Source organism: Dryobates pubescens, chromosome 1 (assembly GCF_014839835.1).
Source record: "Dryobates pubescens isolate bDryPub1 chromosome 1, bDryPub1.pri, whole genome shotgun sequence".
Taxonomy (NCBI): Eukaryota; Metazoa; Chordata; class Aves; order Piciformes; family Picidae; genus Dryobates; species Dryobates pubescens.
This window is the reverse complement of record NC_071612.1, coordinates 24,196,306-24,216,394: the sequence shown is the minus strand read 5'-3', so window position 1 is coordinate 24,216,394 and position 20,089 is coordinate 24,196,306. Positions and strand designations below refer to the sequence as shown.

The window sequence follows — 20,089 nt, the reverse complement described above, 5'->3', positions numbered from 1 at the left end:
CTCCCTTGGCGCAGCCTAAGACTGTGTCCTCTTGTTCTGGTTCTGGCTGCCTGGGAGAAGAGACCAACCTCCGCCTGCCTACAACCTCCCTTCAGGTAGTTGTAGAGAGCAATAAGGTCACCCCTGAGTCTCCTCCAGGCTAAGCAACCCCAGCTCCCTCAGCCTTTCCTCATAGGGCTTGTGTTCCAAACCCCTCACCAACTTTGTTGCCCTTCTCTGGACACGTTCCAGCAAGTCAACATCCTTCCTAAACTGAGGGGCCCAGAACTGGACACAGGACTCGAGGTGCAGCCTAACCAGTGCAGTGTACAGGGGCAGAATGACCTCCCTGCGTATCTCACACCATTCATTGAGAGTGCCTGGAAGAACAAAAACAGAGAGATGGGTTCAACAGCTCTTTGTAGCACACATGGATTTGTTGGCTTTAAAAATAATATATTGAGGGAGACTTTCATGGATAGGGTCTTTCAATCAAAATCATCCAGTGCTGGATTTCTGCTGTTCACTTTACAGGTCTGCTGCCTCAGCTTGGAAAACCATGAAAATAAACCTCACACCCCTTCCTTCCTTTTTGTTTTTCTGTCTTTTTTTGCACAGACATATAGAATATAAATACATACACAAAAAATATCTACATATAAAATCTAAAACCTTAATACTGCAGTCACTCAACCTGGTAGCAGTCTCTCTAACCTAATGAGGGTATATTTTAATTTACAGAATCTGCTTCCTGAAATCCAGTCATTGCTAAACTGCACAGGCACAGAGCAGATGTGCTCCTGGTCGACAGTCATTTATGAAATAAAAGAGCAAGGATTTCTTTGCTCAGGGAGTAAAAAGGTAATTTTGAGATGACTACCTAAACCCAAACTATCTCAAACACACAGACATAAAAGTTTTTAAACAATACACTCACAGGAGATTGCAGGCAGGATCTTTAATCAACTTGGGACTAAATCAGTTAAGAGAAGCTGAATCTTCCACCCACTGTAAAAGGTGCAGGCACTTGACATTTTTATATTTGGAAAAATGAGGGTGGGGTTTCACTTTTGAGGAAGACAGCTGTGGTGGGTTGAAATTACCCCCCAGATTACAATTGCCAGACCAGCTCAGTTGAAAGCAAATGAAGCTGTATTTACAAGCGCACTACAAATCCAGAAATATGGAATGCAATGAGTATGTACAAAATAGAATAGAATAAACCAGGTTGGAAGAGACCTTCAAGATGATCATGTCCAACCATTATTATCCAACCCACCTAATCAACTAAACCATGCCTCCTAACCTTCAGTCTAAACCTCCACAGGCGCAGCTTGAGACTGTGTCCTCTTGTTCTGGTGCTGGTTGCCTGGGAGAAGAGACCAACCCCCACCTGGCTACAACCTCCCTTCAGGTAGTTGTAGATGGCAATAAAGTCTCCCCTGAGCCTCCTCTTCTCCAGGCTAAGCCACCCCAGCTCCCTCAGTCTCTCCTCATAGGGCTTGTGTTCTGAACCCCTCTCCTCAAAACTTTATGCTAGGGAGGTTGTAGACAGGTGGGGGTTGGTCTCTTCTCCCAGGCAACCAGCACCAGAACAAGACGACACAGTCTCAAGATGTGCCAGGGGAAGTTTAGGCTGGAGTTGAGGAGAAAGTTCTTCACTGAGAGAGTTCGCCATTGGAATGTGCTGCCCAGGGAGGTGGTGGAGTCACCATCCCTGGAGATGTTCAAGAGAGGACTGGACGTGGCACTTGGTGCCATGGTTTAGTAGTCATGAGGTGTTGGGTGACAGGTTGGACTTGATGATCTCTGAGGTCTTTTCCAACCTGGTTGATTCTATGAAAACATCAAATTAAATAATTCATTTGGTTTGTTTTCTTGGGATTTTTACAGGAAGGTCATTTATTTTGCACCCCTTTACTACACTTGAATATCTTACAAAAGCAGGTTCTGGTAACAGCGTTTTAAAAACCTGTTCTCCTCTGTAAATGACCTGTACAGATTCTGCACAAATGGACCTCAAAAACCTCTTGGAATAACAATAACACCATACAATAAAGCAGGGCCAGAACAGAGACAGAAGTCTTCTAAAATCACTCTAATCATAAAAGAATAAAATGAAGTAGGGTAGTTGCCAGTATCCCAAATACCGTCCTGCATTTTTAATTGAAAGTATTTCATTTATAAGCACAATGTATACAAAATAGTGTTATTAGGCAACTAATGAAGTTGACATTTAACATTAAAACAAACTGGCTCTTGCTGTAATTGTGCAGTTCTGCCTGTTGCTTAGTAGTTGGAAGCAAAAACACCTCACCTACATGAAGAAGAAAAAGGCTTCTCAGCTATTAGCAGGAGCTGCCATGAGCTGTTCTGGCCCCTCACTTTCTTTAGGTCTTAACTCTTTTTTCCCTTCTCTGTTGGCTCTGAAAACGTTTGAGGGTTTCACCTATTTCACTTCTTAGCCCACACTGACTTGATGTCTAAAGTAGCTACAGGAGACTCCAGCTTCCCAGAAAGAGCAGGAACCTTTTGAAGGTTAGGGTTACATGCCTACAGGCCATGCAGTCACTGATGGAGGAGACAGGAGAATGTGGGATGGGTTTTCCCTGGTTATGAAACTCATGATAGAGGAAAACTTGATTCTCTCCAACATTTCCTTATTATTCCAGGCTGCAACCTGTACACTTTTCTTTCCAAATATATACTCAGACAGGCTGCCCAGGGGGCTTGTGGTGTCTCCCTCTTCGGAGATATTCAAGACACACACATACACCCCCTGGCCTGGATACATTCCTGTGTGATCTGATCTAGGTGATCCTGCTCTGCAGGGGGGTGGACTGGATGATCTTTTAAGGTCCCTTCCAGCCCCTAACATTCTGTGATTCAGACAGATGCTAGCAGACCAAGCTACCAGTCACAGTTTTGTAGAGGATAATCATCAACCACAGCAAGAATCTTATGTTATTATTCTTAACAGCCACACACATTTTAACCTAATTTTGATGCTCACTGCTGTAAATGAGTTTTAGAAGCTAATGCTTTGTAAAGTGAAGATGTGCAGATATCCCAAATGACATTATACTTCTTTCCAATGCTAGTGAACTGGGATATCAGATGCTGAAATCACATTAGAGTGCAATGAAAAGCTAACACAGCAAGCTAAGGCCATTTGTACCACTTGGCTTGAAGCACTTAACACAGGTGCCTAAGGCTGGTAATACAGGTGGTGAAAAAAGCATAGTTAAGAAATCTCTTTCCTTCAGTTAGAAATGGGGGCAGCTCCTCCAGCTGGCTCAGGGTCAAATATAAGCACCTCAATCTGAAACTCCCTGGGGTACCTTGATTAAACATGAACCCAGATCATCTCTGTCTCCTGTGCCATTCCTGTGCTGTTCCTGTGCTCGTCTCAAGCCCCTCTGGCATCTCAGTTGCTGCTTTAAAAGCCTACAGGTTGACCTTAAGCAACATGAACAGCATTGGAGTGTGTGGCCAATAGTTCAGAAAAAGACACTACTTATCCTGCTTCAAGATCTCCTGAATCACCTTCTCAGTATAAATGGGTAACATCTCCATCAGAGGGGGAAAAAAAATAATGAACATGGTAGAAAGAGTAGCCCAGAATGAATGACACATTTTTAGATTAACAACCTCAAAACAATTCTAGCAACCAAGACAATTACTTCTCTTTTAGAAAACTCATCTTGCACTTAGAAAATAAATGCAGTGAAAGGTCTCTCAAATTCTTTGCAATGTGGTGGGTTGAAATTCCACACACCACCCCCCACACCCCCCAACTACCACACATGTCTAGGAAAGAATTTCAGTTTCTGATTCGGTGTTAAAATAGAAAAAAACAGGTTGGAAGAGACCTTCAAGATCATCATGTCCAACCTATCATCCAACACCACCTAATCAACTAAACCATGCAACCAAGCACCCTATCAAGTCTCCTCCTGGACACCTCCAGTGATGGTGACTCCACCACCTCCTCAGGCAGCCCATTCTAATGGGCAATCACTCTCTCTGTGTAGAACTTCCTCCTAACCGCCAGCCTAAACCTCCCCTGACGCAGCCTAAGACTGTGTCCTCTTGTTCTGGTGCTGGCTGCCTGGGAGAAGAGACCAACCCCCTCCTGTCTACAACCTCCCTTCAGGTAGTTGTAGAGAGCAATAAGGTCACCCCTGAGTCTCCTCTTCTCCAGGCTAAGTAACCCCAGCTCCCCTAGCCTCTCCTCATAGGGCTTGTGTTCCAAGCCCCTCACCAACTTTGTTGCCCTTCTCTGGACACACTCCAGCAACTCAACATCCTTCCTAAACTGAGGGGCCCAGAACTGGACACAGGACTCGAGGTGTGGCCTAACCAGTGCAGTGTACAGGGGCAGAATGACCTCCCTGCTCCTGCTGGCCACACTATTCCTGATGCAGGTCAGGATGCCATTGGCTCTCTTGGCTGCCTGGGCACACTGCAGGCTCATATTCAGCCTACCATCATAAACCTGCAGCTGGGAACAGTGCCTTGTCCTCTGGCAGAGCTGCTAAGTAACCATAGTGTTCCCTGCCCAAGACAGGTCAGGGATAAGGGTTAATAAAATGCTCAAGGAGTTGAAACATTATCAAAGGGAGAAATAAATAAATAGATTACTATACAATGTAATGGTGTAAATAATCCAGTACAGTAGTGGGGCTCATTGCAGTTGGGCAAGTCTTCCCTTACAGAATTCTGAAGGCTTTCATTTGATACGTGCGATTGCATCTTCCAAAGAAACGGTGCAAAAGCATTCAAGGCCTTATCGATAAGACAGCAAAAGTCACTTCTGGCAAACTTCTCCGAAGTGGCAATGAGATGCTGTAGATACCCTGACAGTTCCTCTTTAAAAGCTTTTGTTTCCATGACAAGACCTCATCACAACAGCAGAGATCACAGAATCATAGAATCAATCAGGTTGGAAGAGAGCTCAAAGATCATCAAGTCCAACCTGTCACCCAAGACCTCATGACTACTAAATCATGGCACCAAATACCATGTCCAATCCTCTCTTGAACACCTCCAGGGATGGTGACTCCACCACCTCCCTGGGCAGCACATTCCAACAGCAGATCAGGTTGCTCAGAGCTTTCTCAAGCCTCACCTTGAATATCTGTGGGGATGGAGCCTCAACCACCTCCCTGGGCAACCTGTTTGAGTGTTCCACCACCCTCATGGTGCAGAGCTTGTTCCTAACATCCAATCTAGATCTACTCTTCTCTAATTTCAAATCATTGCCCCTTTTCCTATCACTGCAGGCCTTTATAAACAGTCCCTCTGCAGCCTTCTTGGAGGTCCCTTTCACTTCAGGTACTGGAAGGTCACCACTAGGTCTCCCTGGAGCCTTCTCTTCTCCAGGCTGAACACCCCCAGCTCCCTCAGCCTGTCTTCACAAAGACAAAGCATTACAGAAAACTGATAGGGCAAACAGAAGGTCATACTGCTTTTCTTCCTCCCAAAGTGCTATTATTCCTCATAGCTCCTCCTTGTCTTCCAGCTATATTATTCTGCCTTTTTTTCAAGCTGAAAACAACTTTCCTATTTGGATCAGGTACGTTGCTTAATTTGTATCTATGGTATACCACATGCTGCTACTTTATAGCTGCTTCACTGATATATTACTTATCATATGTTAACAGACATAGCAATGCACAGGTGGTTTTGATTTTTCTAGTATCCCAAACTCCCCTATATATTTTCTTTGTTTCTTCCCTTCATCATCTGCTTTTACTTTCAGCTACACCACAAGTACACATTGCAGTATGTTGGAAGAGACATCATGTTGCTGGCTCTTTTAATAGCTTCAGATTCTCTGGTGGTTATCTCACCACTACAAAACCCCTAATCTTTTAAAAGTCTTCAAAAGATATCAGTCTGTCTTCAGACAGCTAGTTAAAATTGTTCACTCACCCAAAAAGCATTCACTTACTGAAGTGACAGCCAGACACTAAAATATGAACCATTGCCAATGACTTGCAAATAAATCACTTGCCTCTGTAGAACTTGGGTAAAACCTTTCATGTAGGGTTTTCCTGTAGTTGTTGGGGCACAAACAGTATTACAGTAAGCCCTAATTAAGGCATTAAGAAAGATAAAATGTAGGAATGGAAGTTTAGACACAGTACAAGGGCACCAGATCACACAATGTGCTCATTTGTGGCACCCTTTCCTTCTGTTGCTGTAATTTGTCCTGGTGATGGGCACCCTTGAATGCAGGGGTAAACCTGGACAGCTTGCTCAGTTTCTTATCAGTACAGCCTTCCTCCAAGGGCCTGAAGTCACAGGTAACTATCACAAACCAGTTAACATTTATCCTCTTGCAGGAGGAGTTTCGATCCTCTTCAGGAGGAGTTGCCTTAGTAGCCAGCATACCAGCAATTCTTGTAACAAGTTAATAATAGTCTTAAAAGTTCTTTGTGCCTTTTCATAGTATAAATGAGAGCAGAAATGTTTGAGAAAGCTATGAAAACAGCAAACAGAAGTTCCAAAGTTGCCAATGCTCTCCACTGAAATGAGTATGGAAGGTATTAATAACAATAATGGAGAAGGATAATTGTAGGAAGAGGAGGGACACGGGCTTCCTGTGTCTAGTTACTGAGTCTCTGAATCACCCCCTCAAAAATCTCTCTCTGTCTCCATCAATTACACAGGGAACCCCTGATGGGAGCCTCCTAATTGAAAAACCTAACTCTGGCACTCAAGTTGTGCATGTGTGTGGGCTGGGGCTGTGACAGGATCAGCAGCCACATGATGGATGAATTACACAGATGCAGCCTTCACAAGGCATGGCCAGTAACCAAAAGGACACAGAAAACTGCCTTTAGTGCCAGAATCCAGTGAGGGAAAGCCAAGAGATTCCTATGGTGGGTTGGCACTGTGAGACAGCCCATGAAGAGGTTCCACAGCAGCATTATTAACAGCAGGTACACTGAACATAGCCTTGTTTGAGTATCCTATCTTCATCAACCCAGCTGAGTCTCCCTTTTGCTCTTGAACTGTTGCCTCCCTCTTGCTCTTTAAGGACATACCTAATCCCACAGTGGAGACTGAATTTGCCCTTGGATAAAGTTGGCAACAAAATCCACTCATTCTAAAGTGCTTTGAAGAAGTACAAGAAAGTACATGGGCTTAAATGGAACGAGAACTATCATTCCTGCAGCCTTTTTCTTTAAAAAAAAGTATTTATCTTAAACAACAGTGCTCTTAAAAATGACCTACTGATATCAGTGGGAGATGAAGCCACCCAACAAGTTATTTAGGGTGACTTTATTAGCTAAGTGACAACCAGAAGTGTACTAAGAACACATGTGAGGAAGGCAGGCACTTCCTAGCAGGAAAGTAACTCCTTTTCCAAAGAACCAACAGTAACAAAACCCTCAAACAATCCATAAGAACAAATTGGGTTCTGCACCAGTGCATGGCAAGTCATGGCACAGTCACCAGTGGCGTCCCCCAGGGATCAGTGCTGGGCCCCATCCTCTTTAACATCTTCATTGGTGATCTGGATGAGGGGATTGAGTCAGTCATCAGCAAATTTGCAGATGACAGCAAGTTAGGAGCAGATGTTGGTCAGTTAGAGGGTAGAGAGGCTCTGCAGAGGGACCTCGACCGAATGGACAGATGGGTGAGTCCAACAGGATGGCATTCAACAAGTCCAAGTGCTGGGTGCTGCACTTTGGCCACAATAACCCCATGCAGAGCTACAGGCTGGGGTCAAAGTGAATGGAGAGCTGCCAAACAGAGAGGGACCTGCGGGTGCTGATTGACAGCCACCTAAACACGAGCCAGCAGTGTGCCCAGGTGGCCAAGGAGGCCAATGGCATCCTGGCCTGCATCAAGAATAGTGTGGCCAGCAGGAGCAGGGAAGTCATTGTGCCCCTGTACTCAGCACTGGTTAGGCCACACCTTGAGTACTGTGTTCAGTTCTGGTCCCCTCAGTTTAAGAAGGACATTGAGACACTTCAACATGGCCAGAGAAGGGCAGCGAGGCTGGGGAGGGGCCTGAAGCACAAGCCCTACAAAGAGAGACTGAGGGAGCTGGGATTGCTTAGCCTGGAGAAGAGGAGGCTCAGGGGAGACCTTATTGCTCTCTACAACTACCTGAAGGGCGGCTGTAGCCAGGAGGGAGTTGGTCTCTTCTCCCAGGCAACCAGCACCAGAACAAGAGGACACAGTCTCAAGCTGCAGCAGGGGAGGTTTAGACTCAAGATGAGGAGAAAGTTCTTCACAGAGAGAGTTGTTAACCATTGGAATGTGCTGCCCAGGGAGGTGATGGAGTCACCATCCCTGGAGGTGTTCAAGAGGGGATTGGATGTGGCATTTGGTGCCATGGTCTAGTATTCATGTGGTGCTGGGTGACAGATTGGACTTGATGATCTTTGAGGTCTTTTCCAACCTTATTGATTCCATGATTCCATGATTCTATGGATTTCCCCACCCACCCAGTTCATTAGAAGAAGTTACAGGGACTGCAATAAGCTGAAAATCAGAGAAGCTACACACACTTGTGTTCAGTGGAGTCTTTACACAGTGACCTACGACTGCTTATCTGTGCAGTAATCCCCTTTTTTGTCTTTTTCTTTTGGCTAGTGATATTTCATTTCCAACAGAACAGTTTTCAAATGATTGAAACACCCCAGCAAGCCATAAAGGAACTCAGACAGTATCTACCCCATGCTTTATCCACTGATGAGCTGTCAAAGTTTGATGGCGGGCTAGTGGGTTTGCATATACAAACTCCATTAATTTTACTGGACAGGAGCAAAGGGACAAATGATCAATTACAAAGGAACACTGGGCTCTGAAGATCGCACCCACAGCACTTCTTAATGTACTTCTCTTCGTTAACAGAGCTGTTTCCAGTTTGGCTTCCCGTGTAACATTTGCTCAGGTAACTTGCAGTCAAAACAAAGAAATATCCTAAGGCATATTAGAATCCACAGCTATGTTCAGAGGCACACATCTGCCTGCAACAAATTTAATTAGATTTATATTATGCAATGACTGGAATGGGCATGAACCACTAAACAGTGGAAGAAAATGGGCACAAATTGATAAAGGAGTGAAAACAGAAAGCCAGTGTCATACTTGTTTCAGTAAGGAGAAGCACAGTCTACTGTATATTAACAGGAATTAAATTCTTACCTTTGTTATTGTATACATCTAGATAGTTTGGTGCTGAAAAAATTGTGATTAGTGAAGGAAAGCCTGTTGTCTGGCTTTTCCTGTACATACGATACCTAGAAGGAAAAGAGAAGATACTAATTATTACCCAGCATCACAGGTGTATTTGTCCTTGCTTTTTAAAGCCATGGAGAAGGTATTTCCTGCAGGTTTGTTTGTTAGATCCATTTGGGATGGCCCAGGATCCAGAGCACGATCAAAAGCTGTGTATCTGCCTGAAATTTAGTGAGCTGGAGGTGGTTTTTATTATGACTGCTTGGTGCCCACCCCTGGAGAAAGATGGCCTCTATCTGCAAACACCCCAGGATGCTTGCAGAGGCTCCCTCCATGGGGCTGCAGATGAAGAAGAGCACCAGCACCCTCCTTGGAGATGTACACTACAGCCTTCAGAAGAGAAGGGCATGCCCTCTATGAGCCCCCAGCTGCCTGCCCTCTCTGGGCATGAAAATGATGGCAAGGTCAGAGGAGATGGGAGTTATGAAAAGGGGAGGGGAAACAGAGGGTCTAATATTTTAAGTGCTGTGTCAGATCTCATCCAGTCTATTAGCCAGTTTACTAATGCTTGCATGTTTTCATTACCTAACCTTGCTGCCTTAGGAAAAATAAAAAGGCTTACTGGACCAACATATAATCAGTCAAGCACTAAATCTGCAAGTGATTGGAAGAAACCAATCAGCACTTTCGTCTTACTAAGGCACAAGTAAGAACAAACATGGCTTCTTAGCCTTCAGCTACTGGCAAACCTCAGCAACAGCTGCACTGAAAGCATTGCATAGTTTCAATGTAATCCCTTCTTGAAAAATTTTCTTTTTCTCACCCTTCATTGGAAAGTAATACAATAAAAATGAGATTTCATTACCCTGGGATATTTTATGTCAGTTGTTTTTGGCAGAGCAATAGCTTGCTTTTAATTGCATTGATGGTTCAAAGTCTGTGATAATTCAAACACTCAGAACACCTTTTTATATGCATAGCGAGTATTGACCTCGCTCCTACAATCTTGCTACTTAATCTTTTATTATTATTCAGGTTGGGTAAAGTTTTTTCCTCCAAATAAACACATTAATAATTTATGCAAGATATGAAAAGCTATTTATTCAGATACCAGTCCTTCATTAAGTATCCCAGAAGTGTGGTACATTTCAATGAACAGGTAATTGGGGTTTTTTTTTAAAGCAGCATTAAAAATGCTGTCTTGACACTGGCAAGTAGAGTTTCATAACAGAACCATCAGCACCACCCAGTTCTTGACCTGCATTGGTTTTGCATACAGTGTCTTAACAAACTCATTAAATTCACTAATAATACTCCTGCATAAAATCCTTTTTGGCTATTGAGTTCCACAAGCTTATTTGCATGATAACACATAAAGCCAGGAGGCCCAGAAATTTCAGGTAGGTGTGAAGGGCCTAAGAGATCACAGTTCTGGCCTTCATGCAGCAAATCATTTCCCAGGCATCACGGCAATCAGAGAGTCGGAACACTCAGGCCCATTTGTAACAGCTCTGCTCTTAGCACCCAAAGTACTTTTGGTCCTCCTATGCCACTTAAAATCTCCCAGGCTAAGTAAGTGGGATACATGAGGATTCATTAAGTCTTGTAACTCAGGAACAATCATGTAAAAGACATTCTAATGCCAGTGTGCATTTTTATAGCATTAGTAAAAAGCAAGAGCTGTTGCAACTTAATTTTCACATTTTCCAGTTCATTCTCACTCAGCTGATCCATGTTTACTTGCTCTGTTTGACAACAGTAAGCCATTCTTCATTATTAGTGTCCCCTCTCCACATATACTCAGCGAGTTTGCAGATGACACCAAGTTGGACACATATGTTGATCTGCTCAAGGGTAGGAAGGCTCTGTAGAGGGACCTGGACAGGCTGGATCAATGGGCCAAGACAAATGCCATGAGGTTCAACAAGGCCAAGTTCTGGATCCTGCCCGTGGGTTGCAACAACCCCATGAATGCTACAGGCTTGGGAAAGAGTGCCTGGAAAATTGCCCAGCAGAAAAGGAGTTGGGTGAACATGAGCCAGCAGTGTGTTCAGGTGGGGAAAAAAAGGCCAACAGCATCCTGGCCTGCATGAGGAACAGCGTGGCCAGCACGAGCAGGAAAGTGATGGTACCTCTGTACTCAGCACTGGTGAGGCTGCTGCCCAGACACTGTTTAGTTTTGGGGCCCACACTACAAGAAGGATATTGAGCACATCCAGGGCAACAGCTCCAGTACAGGCTTTATAGGGAGGTTCTGAGGGAACCGGTGTTGTTTAGCATAGAGAAAAGGCGGCTGAGGGGAAACCTTACCACTCTACAACTCCCTGAAAGGAGGTTGTAGGGAGGTGAGGGTCAGTCTGCTTTTTCTAATAACAAGCAAGAGGGCAAGAGGAAATGGCCTTAAGCTGTGCCAGGGGAAGTTTAGGTTGGATAGGAGGAAAAAAATTCTTCACAGAAAGGGTTCTCAAGCACTGCAACAGGCTGCCCAGGGAAGTGGCAGAGTCCCTAATCCCAGAGACATTTCAAAGCTGTGTAGCTGTGCTTAGGGACATGGTTTAGTGGTGATCTAGCAGTGTGAGGTTAATGGTTGGTCTTGAAGACCTGGAAGGTCTCTCCTAATTAAAACAATTCTGTGATTCTATACTTACCCAGCATCCTGGGCTTCATGAGCTCGGAGTATAGATAACAAGTTATTGTGCTGTAGGAATTCACATACAGCAGGGTAACTGTTGGAAGAAAAGAATAGCACCTGTTATGGCATCATCAAAAGCACCGCATTTAGCTCTAGCTTTCAAAAAGTGTTGAATCCAACATGATCACAGATGAAATCAGCCCCTGCTCTGCAGCCAGATTTCAGTAGACACAACACTAGCAGCAGCACTTTTTAAAATCCCTGCCCCAAAACTGCATAGAGAGGCAGGCTGGGAAGTTGTGGTTCATTATGTAACAACCACCACCCCATTCTTGTCAGAAGGCAAATAATTTCTTTTCTTATACTTTCAGATTCACAGTGCATCTAAAGGGGAAAATGTGATACAATGATTGCTTGCAACAGAAAACCTCCTTGGCCACAGGCTGCTTATGGACACCAGGCAAGAAGATGGTGTGCAGAAAAGGAAGGCAAAAGAAAGAAGAAAAGCAGCTCACTCTCCAAACTGGAGATGCTTGATCTGCAGAACTTTATCTCCTTACTAAATAATGATGATTTTTCCCATTGGCCACTTAAAATGTAAATTCTGGGACTTCTGAAACCCCACAAATGTGTCCACTGAATACATCTTTCCAAGGCATGTTCTACTCTAAGAATGACAACAAAATCATTAGGTGAAAATGGTGATAGAGGGATCTCTGCCATACTTTTCACTGCACACAGCCAGTGTTGCTTTCAAGAGGAAAGGAGGGGCCCTTTCTCAGAACCTTGAATCCTTCTCACTGTTTAAGCCACTGAACTTACATGGAAATCACACAGAAGAAGAACAAAACATAGAATAACTTGAATGCAATTTCGACAGCAAAAGTGTGAAATGCAAAGTTTTCAGAGAAAAGCTATTTTAAACTGTATCTAAATAAATAGCACAGAAGTCAAAATTACTCTGTTTTGCTGCTTTCAAACCCAAGTTGTATGGGTTTTTTTTCTGTAATGACTGTTTTCTTCTTGCCTTTAAACCACTGATGACTCTCCATGCCTGCGCTGAAGGATAACAAGCACGATGACCATCTATCACGTCAAGACAGAAAGCAAAACCTCTCCTTTCCTGTCATAAGTAATTTAATACACAACCCAAGAAAACCTAAAACTTCCCAGATTCCCGTGGGAAAAGCCAAGAGGAAAACAAGAGGAAAGAAGAACAAAAAACAAGCATTGAAGAGGGTAAATGAAAAGTGGCATCATAATAAAACAAACTTCACAGATTTGACAAGACCTTACCAGGCCCTTTAAAAACATCTAGGAGGTGAGTGGTGGTCTCTTCTCCCAGGCAACCAGCACCAGAACAAGAGGACACAGTCTCAAGCTGTGCCAGGGGAGGTTTAGGCTGGATGTTAAGAAGAAATTCTTCATAGAAAGAGTGACTGGCCATTGGAATGGGCTGCCCAGGGAGGTGGTAGAGTCACCATCACTGGAGGGGTTTAGGAGCAGACTGGATGGGGTGCTTGGTGCCATGGTTTAGTTGATTAGATGGTGTTGGATGATAGGTTGGACTCGATCTCAAAGGTCTCTTCCACCCTGGTTAATTCTATTCTGTTCTATTCAGATGACACCTAGAGCTCTTCCTTTATGCCCCTCTTTGGGCAAGTCCTATGCAATTAGCTTTGCCATATCTGATTTATTTCCTACCCTTGAAACCAAGCAATCATTCATCTGACTGCTTTATATTTCATGACCTTTCAGTAGAGTGGGAAGCAGGCACCCCTGCCAGGTAGCATATGGGCAGCCTGGTGACTCTATGTCTGAAAAGAATTTCCGAGTTTAACACTGCTCAGTAGTAGCAAGGATGCAGTATGGTACTGGCTCTGTTCTCACTAGCAGCGTAAATAAGTTGCATTTAAAACATTGAACCTGGGTGCTGCAACCTCCTGTCACTATCTGAATTTACTGCCAGTGCTGGAGGTTGCCTGCACATCACCAGCAAGACCAGCTGGCCAGGCGTTTGAGCTGTTAGTCTCCTGTGCCCCTCTGTCTGACTGGAGCTTGACCAGCACCAAGTGTCTTACAGCTTTGGAGCTGACTAGGTGGAGAGACAAGGCTGGCACAGGTGGAGAGCTGGGCTGCTTTCCAGCTGCAGCCTGCCCCAGAGCAATGTCTGACCTGACAGACACCGACACAGATTTTCCTGGATTTGAGGCCTAGGATATGACATGTAGATGTTACAATTCCCTCTCCTCATTGCTGGGCAAGTGAGAGAGCAGCAATCAAAATTGTTGCTTAAAAAGTAACTAAAGAATCAAAACTAGTACCAAAAGGTTTAAACCTCAAAGAGCAGCTCTGAAATGTGGCCTAGTGGCTGCAGAAGGGCCATGAGAATGATCAGAGGGCTGGAGCACCTCTCCCATGAGTACAGACAGAGAGTTGGGGTTGTTATGTTTGGAGAAGAGAAGGCTCTGAGAAGACCTTATTGTGAGACCTTCCAGTATCTGAAGGGGGCTACAAGAAAGCTGGGGAGGGACTTTTTAGGGTGTCAGGTAGTGATAAGACTAGGGGGAATGGATCCAAGCTAGAGGAGGAGAGATTTAGATTGGATGTTAGGAAGTTCTTCCCCATGAGGGTGGTGGGATCCTGGAACAGGTTGACCAGGGAGGTGGTAGAAGCCTCATCCCTGGCAGTTTTAAAGGCCAGGTTGGATGTGGCTCTGGGCAACCTGATCTAGCGTGAGGTGTCCCTGCCCATGGCACGGGGTTGGAACTAGATGATCCTTGAGGTCCCTTCCAACCCTGACAATTCTGTGATTCTATAAAAGAGACCAATTATTAACATCCATTCACTATGTTTATATTCTACTATTGATTCAACTCTCTCATAGTTCAAATAACAGAAGAGTCAGGAAGGTTTAATGAAGGAAATACAAGGTCTGGGGGGAAAACAAAGGCATCTCCATGATCACTTCTGTGCCCTTTCTGTAGCACAATGGGTTTGCAGCGTGCCTACAAACAACACAAATCTGCAGTCTCCGAATCTCCAAGCATACCTTAAGGGCAAGATGCAGTCATACAGTAACACTGTTCTGCAAAACACTCAAGCAAAAGTTGTTGCTGAACATACTGAGGAAGTTAAAATATCCAAACAACTCAGCTAACCACCATACAAAAGACCACCTGTCCCACCCATGATTTCATGGACCACCTTCAGAGCCTCTTTGCAATCACTTAACAGCCCCATTATAGTTGCTAACTTCATGCTAACTTCTAACTTCATGCTAACATTCTAACTTCAGGAGATAAAATTATATGGAATAAAACCCCAACCAACCAAAAAATAACAACAACCACCACCCAAGCAAACCAAACAAAAAACCCAGCAACCCAGCAAAAATCTAATGCTGCATCTTCCTTCGGTTCATCCAAGAGAAACACAACCGCTTGCTTCCAACCTTCCTGGCTATTTCAGAGCCGAAATGCCATTTGCAGCTAGAGGCTACAAACCCAGCAGAATGGCATATTGCTGGGGTGGTTTTTATTTTTTGGACTTGTCCCATCTAGCATGTATTCTCAGTTGCAGGTCTGGAATTTGGAACTGTCTAAAGAGATTGCCATTATAAAATAATTTCAATTCCCAAATTACGTGGGGGTATCATTTTGGCAACGGCAATGATCTCAGATGCTGACAGGCTGCCATTCAAACCACCACCAAATGAGAACTAATTTGCATGCATTTCTTTTCATAATTAATTGTGACTAAATGTAGACTTATGGTACATTTTGTTTAGAAATTTTTACAGGAACTTCTGAAAACTGGGGTCTATAATGAAAACTCTGATAGACAGTTGATTATGTTCATGATCACTGCAGCTGCTCAAAATGTCTAGCCTATTACTTCCCCCCCCCATCCCCCCAGTATTCTTTTCATCTGGTGTTAAGTACTGCTTTTAAAGATGATATAATGAAGCAGTAAAAAAGGCTCCTAAATAGATATGATAGGTTCTTCTTTTTATTTCAAAGTGCAAAAGAAGTTTTTTTTTTGTTCCTTAATTATCTTATTCTTCATAAATCCATGGAAAACAGCTTTCTACTGGCAGAATTTGGCTGGTTCTACAGGGCTCATGCCTAGAAAGGCAGAGGTGCCACACAGTGCTCTATTCAAACACACAAAAACCTCCAAAAATGTGGCTGCCATCTTTTCTTACAAGAGAGTAACACAGTATCTGTAATGCACAAGCACTCATTACTCCTCCCAGAGAAGGGCCACAAAGATGATCAGAAGGCTGGAGCACTTCTGGAAAGACAGGCTGAGGGAGCTGAGGCTGTTCAGCCTGGAGAGAAGGCTTCAGGGAAACCTTAGAGTGGCCTTCCAGTACCTGAAGGGGGCCTACAGGAAAGCTGGAGGAACTTTCTATAATGGCTTGTTGTGAAAGGACAAGGGACAAGGGTTTTAAACTAGAGCAGGGTAGATTTAGATGAGACATAAGGAAGAAGTTCTTTACTATGAGGGTGGTGGAATGGGTCACCCTGAGAAGTTGTGGGTGCCTCATTCCCAGAAGTGTTCAAGACCAGGCTGGATGAGGATCTGAGTGAGAAGTGTCCATGGCAGGGGAGATGGAACTAGATCTTAAAGGTCCCTTCCAACTCAAGCCATTCTGTGATGACAACAATGATGGTATCACCCAGACCACTACAACCCCTGAGCAGTTTATCTGCATGTTTTATTCTGCAAAAGCCAAATCAACTCTCAGCCATTTTTCTTCAGCTACTTGCTGAAGCTGGGGCAAAGTTTTTTACCATATGTAGCTATTACACACACTAAACCAGCTGCAACAGTAAATGTAGGGCTTTAATTTCCAGCACTTTCCTAACATCACTTTGCTCCTCTCCAAATGCAGTTTCATATTACACAGTATTCCTCAACACAAAAAGCCATGCCCTCCAGGTAAGCAGTAGGAAGTCCTGCAAGATGTCATTAAAACAGATTATGGCAGAAGTTATCAGAAAGAAGCTTTTACCAAAAAGAGTTCTACTTTGAAATTATTTTCCCCCCCCTCATCGTTCTAATGAAAATTATTCTCTTGCAATCAAATTCCGCACTAGTCTTTCTGTTCACTGCCATTTCAGAAACCCTCTCCTCCTTGCCCTGCTATGCAGAGCCCAGACTGTAATTCAGATGAGCTAGAAATAAAGCAGTTGGCCAAGAGGGAAAACAAACAAACAGACCCCCCCACACACACATGCAACAGGCTTTTCCAGAACCACCCAGCCTTCTGCCTGCGCCTTCGTGTGTCATGCTGAATCACGGAGGAGCAGTGACTCACGGAGAAAACAAAATACCCCACTGCTAAGCTCGAAGAGATGTTATTCCCCATGGAGCATGTGACTCTGATATTCCCTGCTTTGGTATCCTTTTGTCATTAAAATGCCTCATGCACGGCTTGCTACTTCTGAGGTCTTTTTTTTTTTGCATTATCACCGATTCCATCCACGCAGTTTTGGAAGAGCGGCAGCGCTTTGCTAAGATGAACCAAAATGGCAGATGGTGTCCAACTGCTCTTCCCTCAACAACTGGAAAAACAGGATGGATTTGTATTCATTTTTTTTCATACACCATTAAAGCAGAGGTGGAAACACTTCTGTGAAAAGAGGACATTCAAATGTAAGCCAAACAACTTCTGTAAGACTACAGCATACATAAACCCAGGTTTTCAGCAAAGCCCACTGCTTGGAGGTTTTTTTTCCCCCTACTTGTCTCCAAAGGCAAAAACATTTTTGCTGCAGTGCTGTCCTACGCAGCTCCCAGCACCTCTCTTTCCACCTGAATTTTCTTGCCCTCAGCTGTGCTGTCTGCAGAGCTGCACTGAGAAGCAGAGCAGGGAATTGCATGGGATTAGAACAAATAAGCACAGATCTTTGTTAACTTTTTTTTGCAGAGTCATTCTTACAAACTTGGATATGCTCCCAGGTCTGATGGAGCTCACGAGCAATTCTACTAGGACAGCTGGGCGCACAATAACCAGGGCAGCAAAAAGCTTCTGGGCTGGGAGACCGAAAAGTGGGCAAAAGAATCTGTTTAAAATGCTGCCACTGCAAAAAAAACCCCAACAACCCAACAACAACCAACCAAACCCAGCCATTCATACCAATGTGTCTCACACCCTGAGGTGCAATGTCCTACAACCCTCAAAAGCTTTCAGCAGACATTTCTCTAGTCCTTAGATGTTTACAAACTTAGCATGCATGTAAAGTAAGCCACTGAAATGATGTGCTGGTAAAGCCAAAACTATTATCCTGCTCCAGAGCAATCATGAAGCTGGACCCATTTCACTGCTACCTTAGGCTGGCAAATTAAGTTCCCAGAGAAGGCTGCAATGCACTCTTGATGCTGGTAACCATTTCTGCCTTTGATTTTTTTTTCCTGTTGTTTATGAAAAAAATCTAACAAGGTAGTCAACAGCCAAACAGCTTTGTAAAGCTCAACATTCCTTAAGAATCCATATTTATCTCACTAAGAAACCCCAAGATGCTGGAGCACCACACCTGAGAAAATTTCTGAGGCACCAGTACAGGTTAGGGGCTGCCCAGCTGGAAAGCAGCTCCAGAGAGAAAGACCTTGGAGTGCTGGTGGACAGCAAGTTCTGCATGGGACAGCAATGTGCCCTTGTGGCCAAGAGAGCCAAAGGGATCCTGGGAAGCATCAAGGAAAGTGTGTCCAGCAGGGAGGTTCTTCTGGAAGAAGAACCTGGGAGGTTCTTCTCCCCCTCTACTTTGCCTTACTGAGGCCACACCTGCAACACTGTGTCCAGTTTTGGGCTCCCCAGTTCAAGAGAGACAGAGACCTGCTGGAGAGAGTCCAAGGGAGAGCCAGGATGATGATTAGGGGACTTGAGCACCTCCCCTATGAAGAGAGACTGAGAGCCCTGGGGCGGTTTAGTCTGGAGAAGCAAAGACTGAGAGGGGATCTGCTCAGTGTCTATCAATATCTGAGGGGTGGGTGTCAAGTGGAAGGGGCCAAGCTCTTTTCAGTGGTGCACAACAGGTACAAGCTTGAACATAGAAGATTTCACCTCAGCATGAGGAGAAACTTCTTTACAGTAAAGGGTGACAGAGCCCTGGAACAGGCTGCCCAGTGAGGTTGTGGAGTCTCCTTCTCTGGACACATTCAAAACCCACCTGGATGCATTTCTGTGTGGACTACCCTAAGTGATCCTGCTTTTGACAGGGGGGTTGGACTCAATGTTCTCTGGAGGTCCCTTCCAACCTCTAATGTACTGTGATACTTCTGAGGCCATCTATTGACTTTGGTGAGGCTCATCACACACACACTCTCGCTAACAGTAATTAATCTAGACTTATACACATAAATGATCCCAGAAAGTGAGTGTTAAGCTTGCACATTTGCCTGCCCTGCAGTCAGAAGCCCTTGATGTACTTCACATAGGATAAGACACTGCTAATTAAAACTCAGTGGTGCAACAAAACTTCTGGTGTTCTTTACCAGAGCTTTGACACAAAGAAAGCGATGGACAGAATCCAACACGATGACATTTAGAAGTCCAAGTGCCGGGTGCTGCACTGTGGCCACAACAACCCCATGCAGAGCTACAGACTGGGGTCGGAGTGGCTGGAGAACTGCCAATGAGAAAGGGACCTGCGGGTGTTGATTGACAGCCACCTAAACATGAGCCAGCAGTGTGCCCAGGTGGCCAAGGAGGCCAATGGCATCCTGGCCTGCACCAAGAAGTGTGGCCAGCAGAAGCAGGAAAGTCATTGTGCCTCTGTACTCAGCACTGGTTAGGCCACACCTTTAGTACTGTGTCCAGTTCTGGGCCTCTCAGTTTAAGAAAGACATTGAGACACTTGAATGTGTCCAGAGAAGGGCAACAAGGCTGGGGAGAGGCCTTGAGCACAAACCCTACGAGGAGAGGCTGAGGGAGCTGGGATTATTTGGCCTGGAGAAGAGGAAGCTCAGGGGAGAACTCATTGCTGTCTACAACTACCTGAAGGGAGGTTATAGCCAGGAGGGGGCTGGTTTCTTCTCCCAGGCAACCAGCACCAGAACAAGAGGACACAGTCTCAAACTGCACCAGGGGAAGTTTAGGGTCAAGGTGAGGAGGAAGTTCTTCACAGAGAGAGTTGTTGGCCATTGGAATGGGCTGCCTGGGGAGGTGGTGGAGTCACCACCCCTGGAAGTGTTCAAGAGGGGATTGGACGTGGCACTTGGTGCCATGGTTTGGTAGTCATGTGGTCTTGGGTGACAGGTTGGACT

General features: G+C 44.7%; 1 protein-coding gene across 2 annotated transcripts in view; it reads right to left on the bottom strand.

The window, feature by feature from the left end:
* PPP3CA (protein phosphatase 3 catalytic subunit alpha) overlaps nucleotides 1-20,089 on the bottom strand; it is a 232,509-nt gene that overhangs the window by 25,487 nt on the left and 186,933 nt on the right. For both annotated transcript variants that reach the window (XM_054162977.1, XM_054162981.1), the window contains exons 7-8: nucleotides 11,832-11,909; nucleotides 9,151-9,245 (exon numbers count right to left, since the gene is read on the bottom strand). In XM_054162977.1, coding sequence (XP_054018952.1) covers nucleotides 9,151-9,245; nucleotides 11,832-11,909 — 173 coding nt within the window. The remainder of the gene's footprint in view (nucleotides 1-9,150; nucleotides 9,246-11,831; nucleotides 11,910-20,089) is intronic.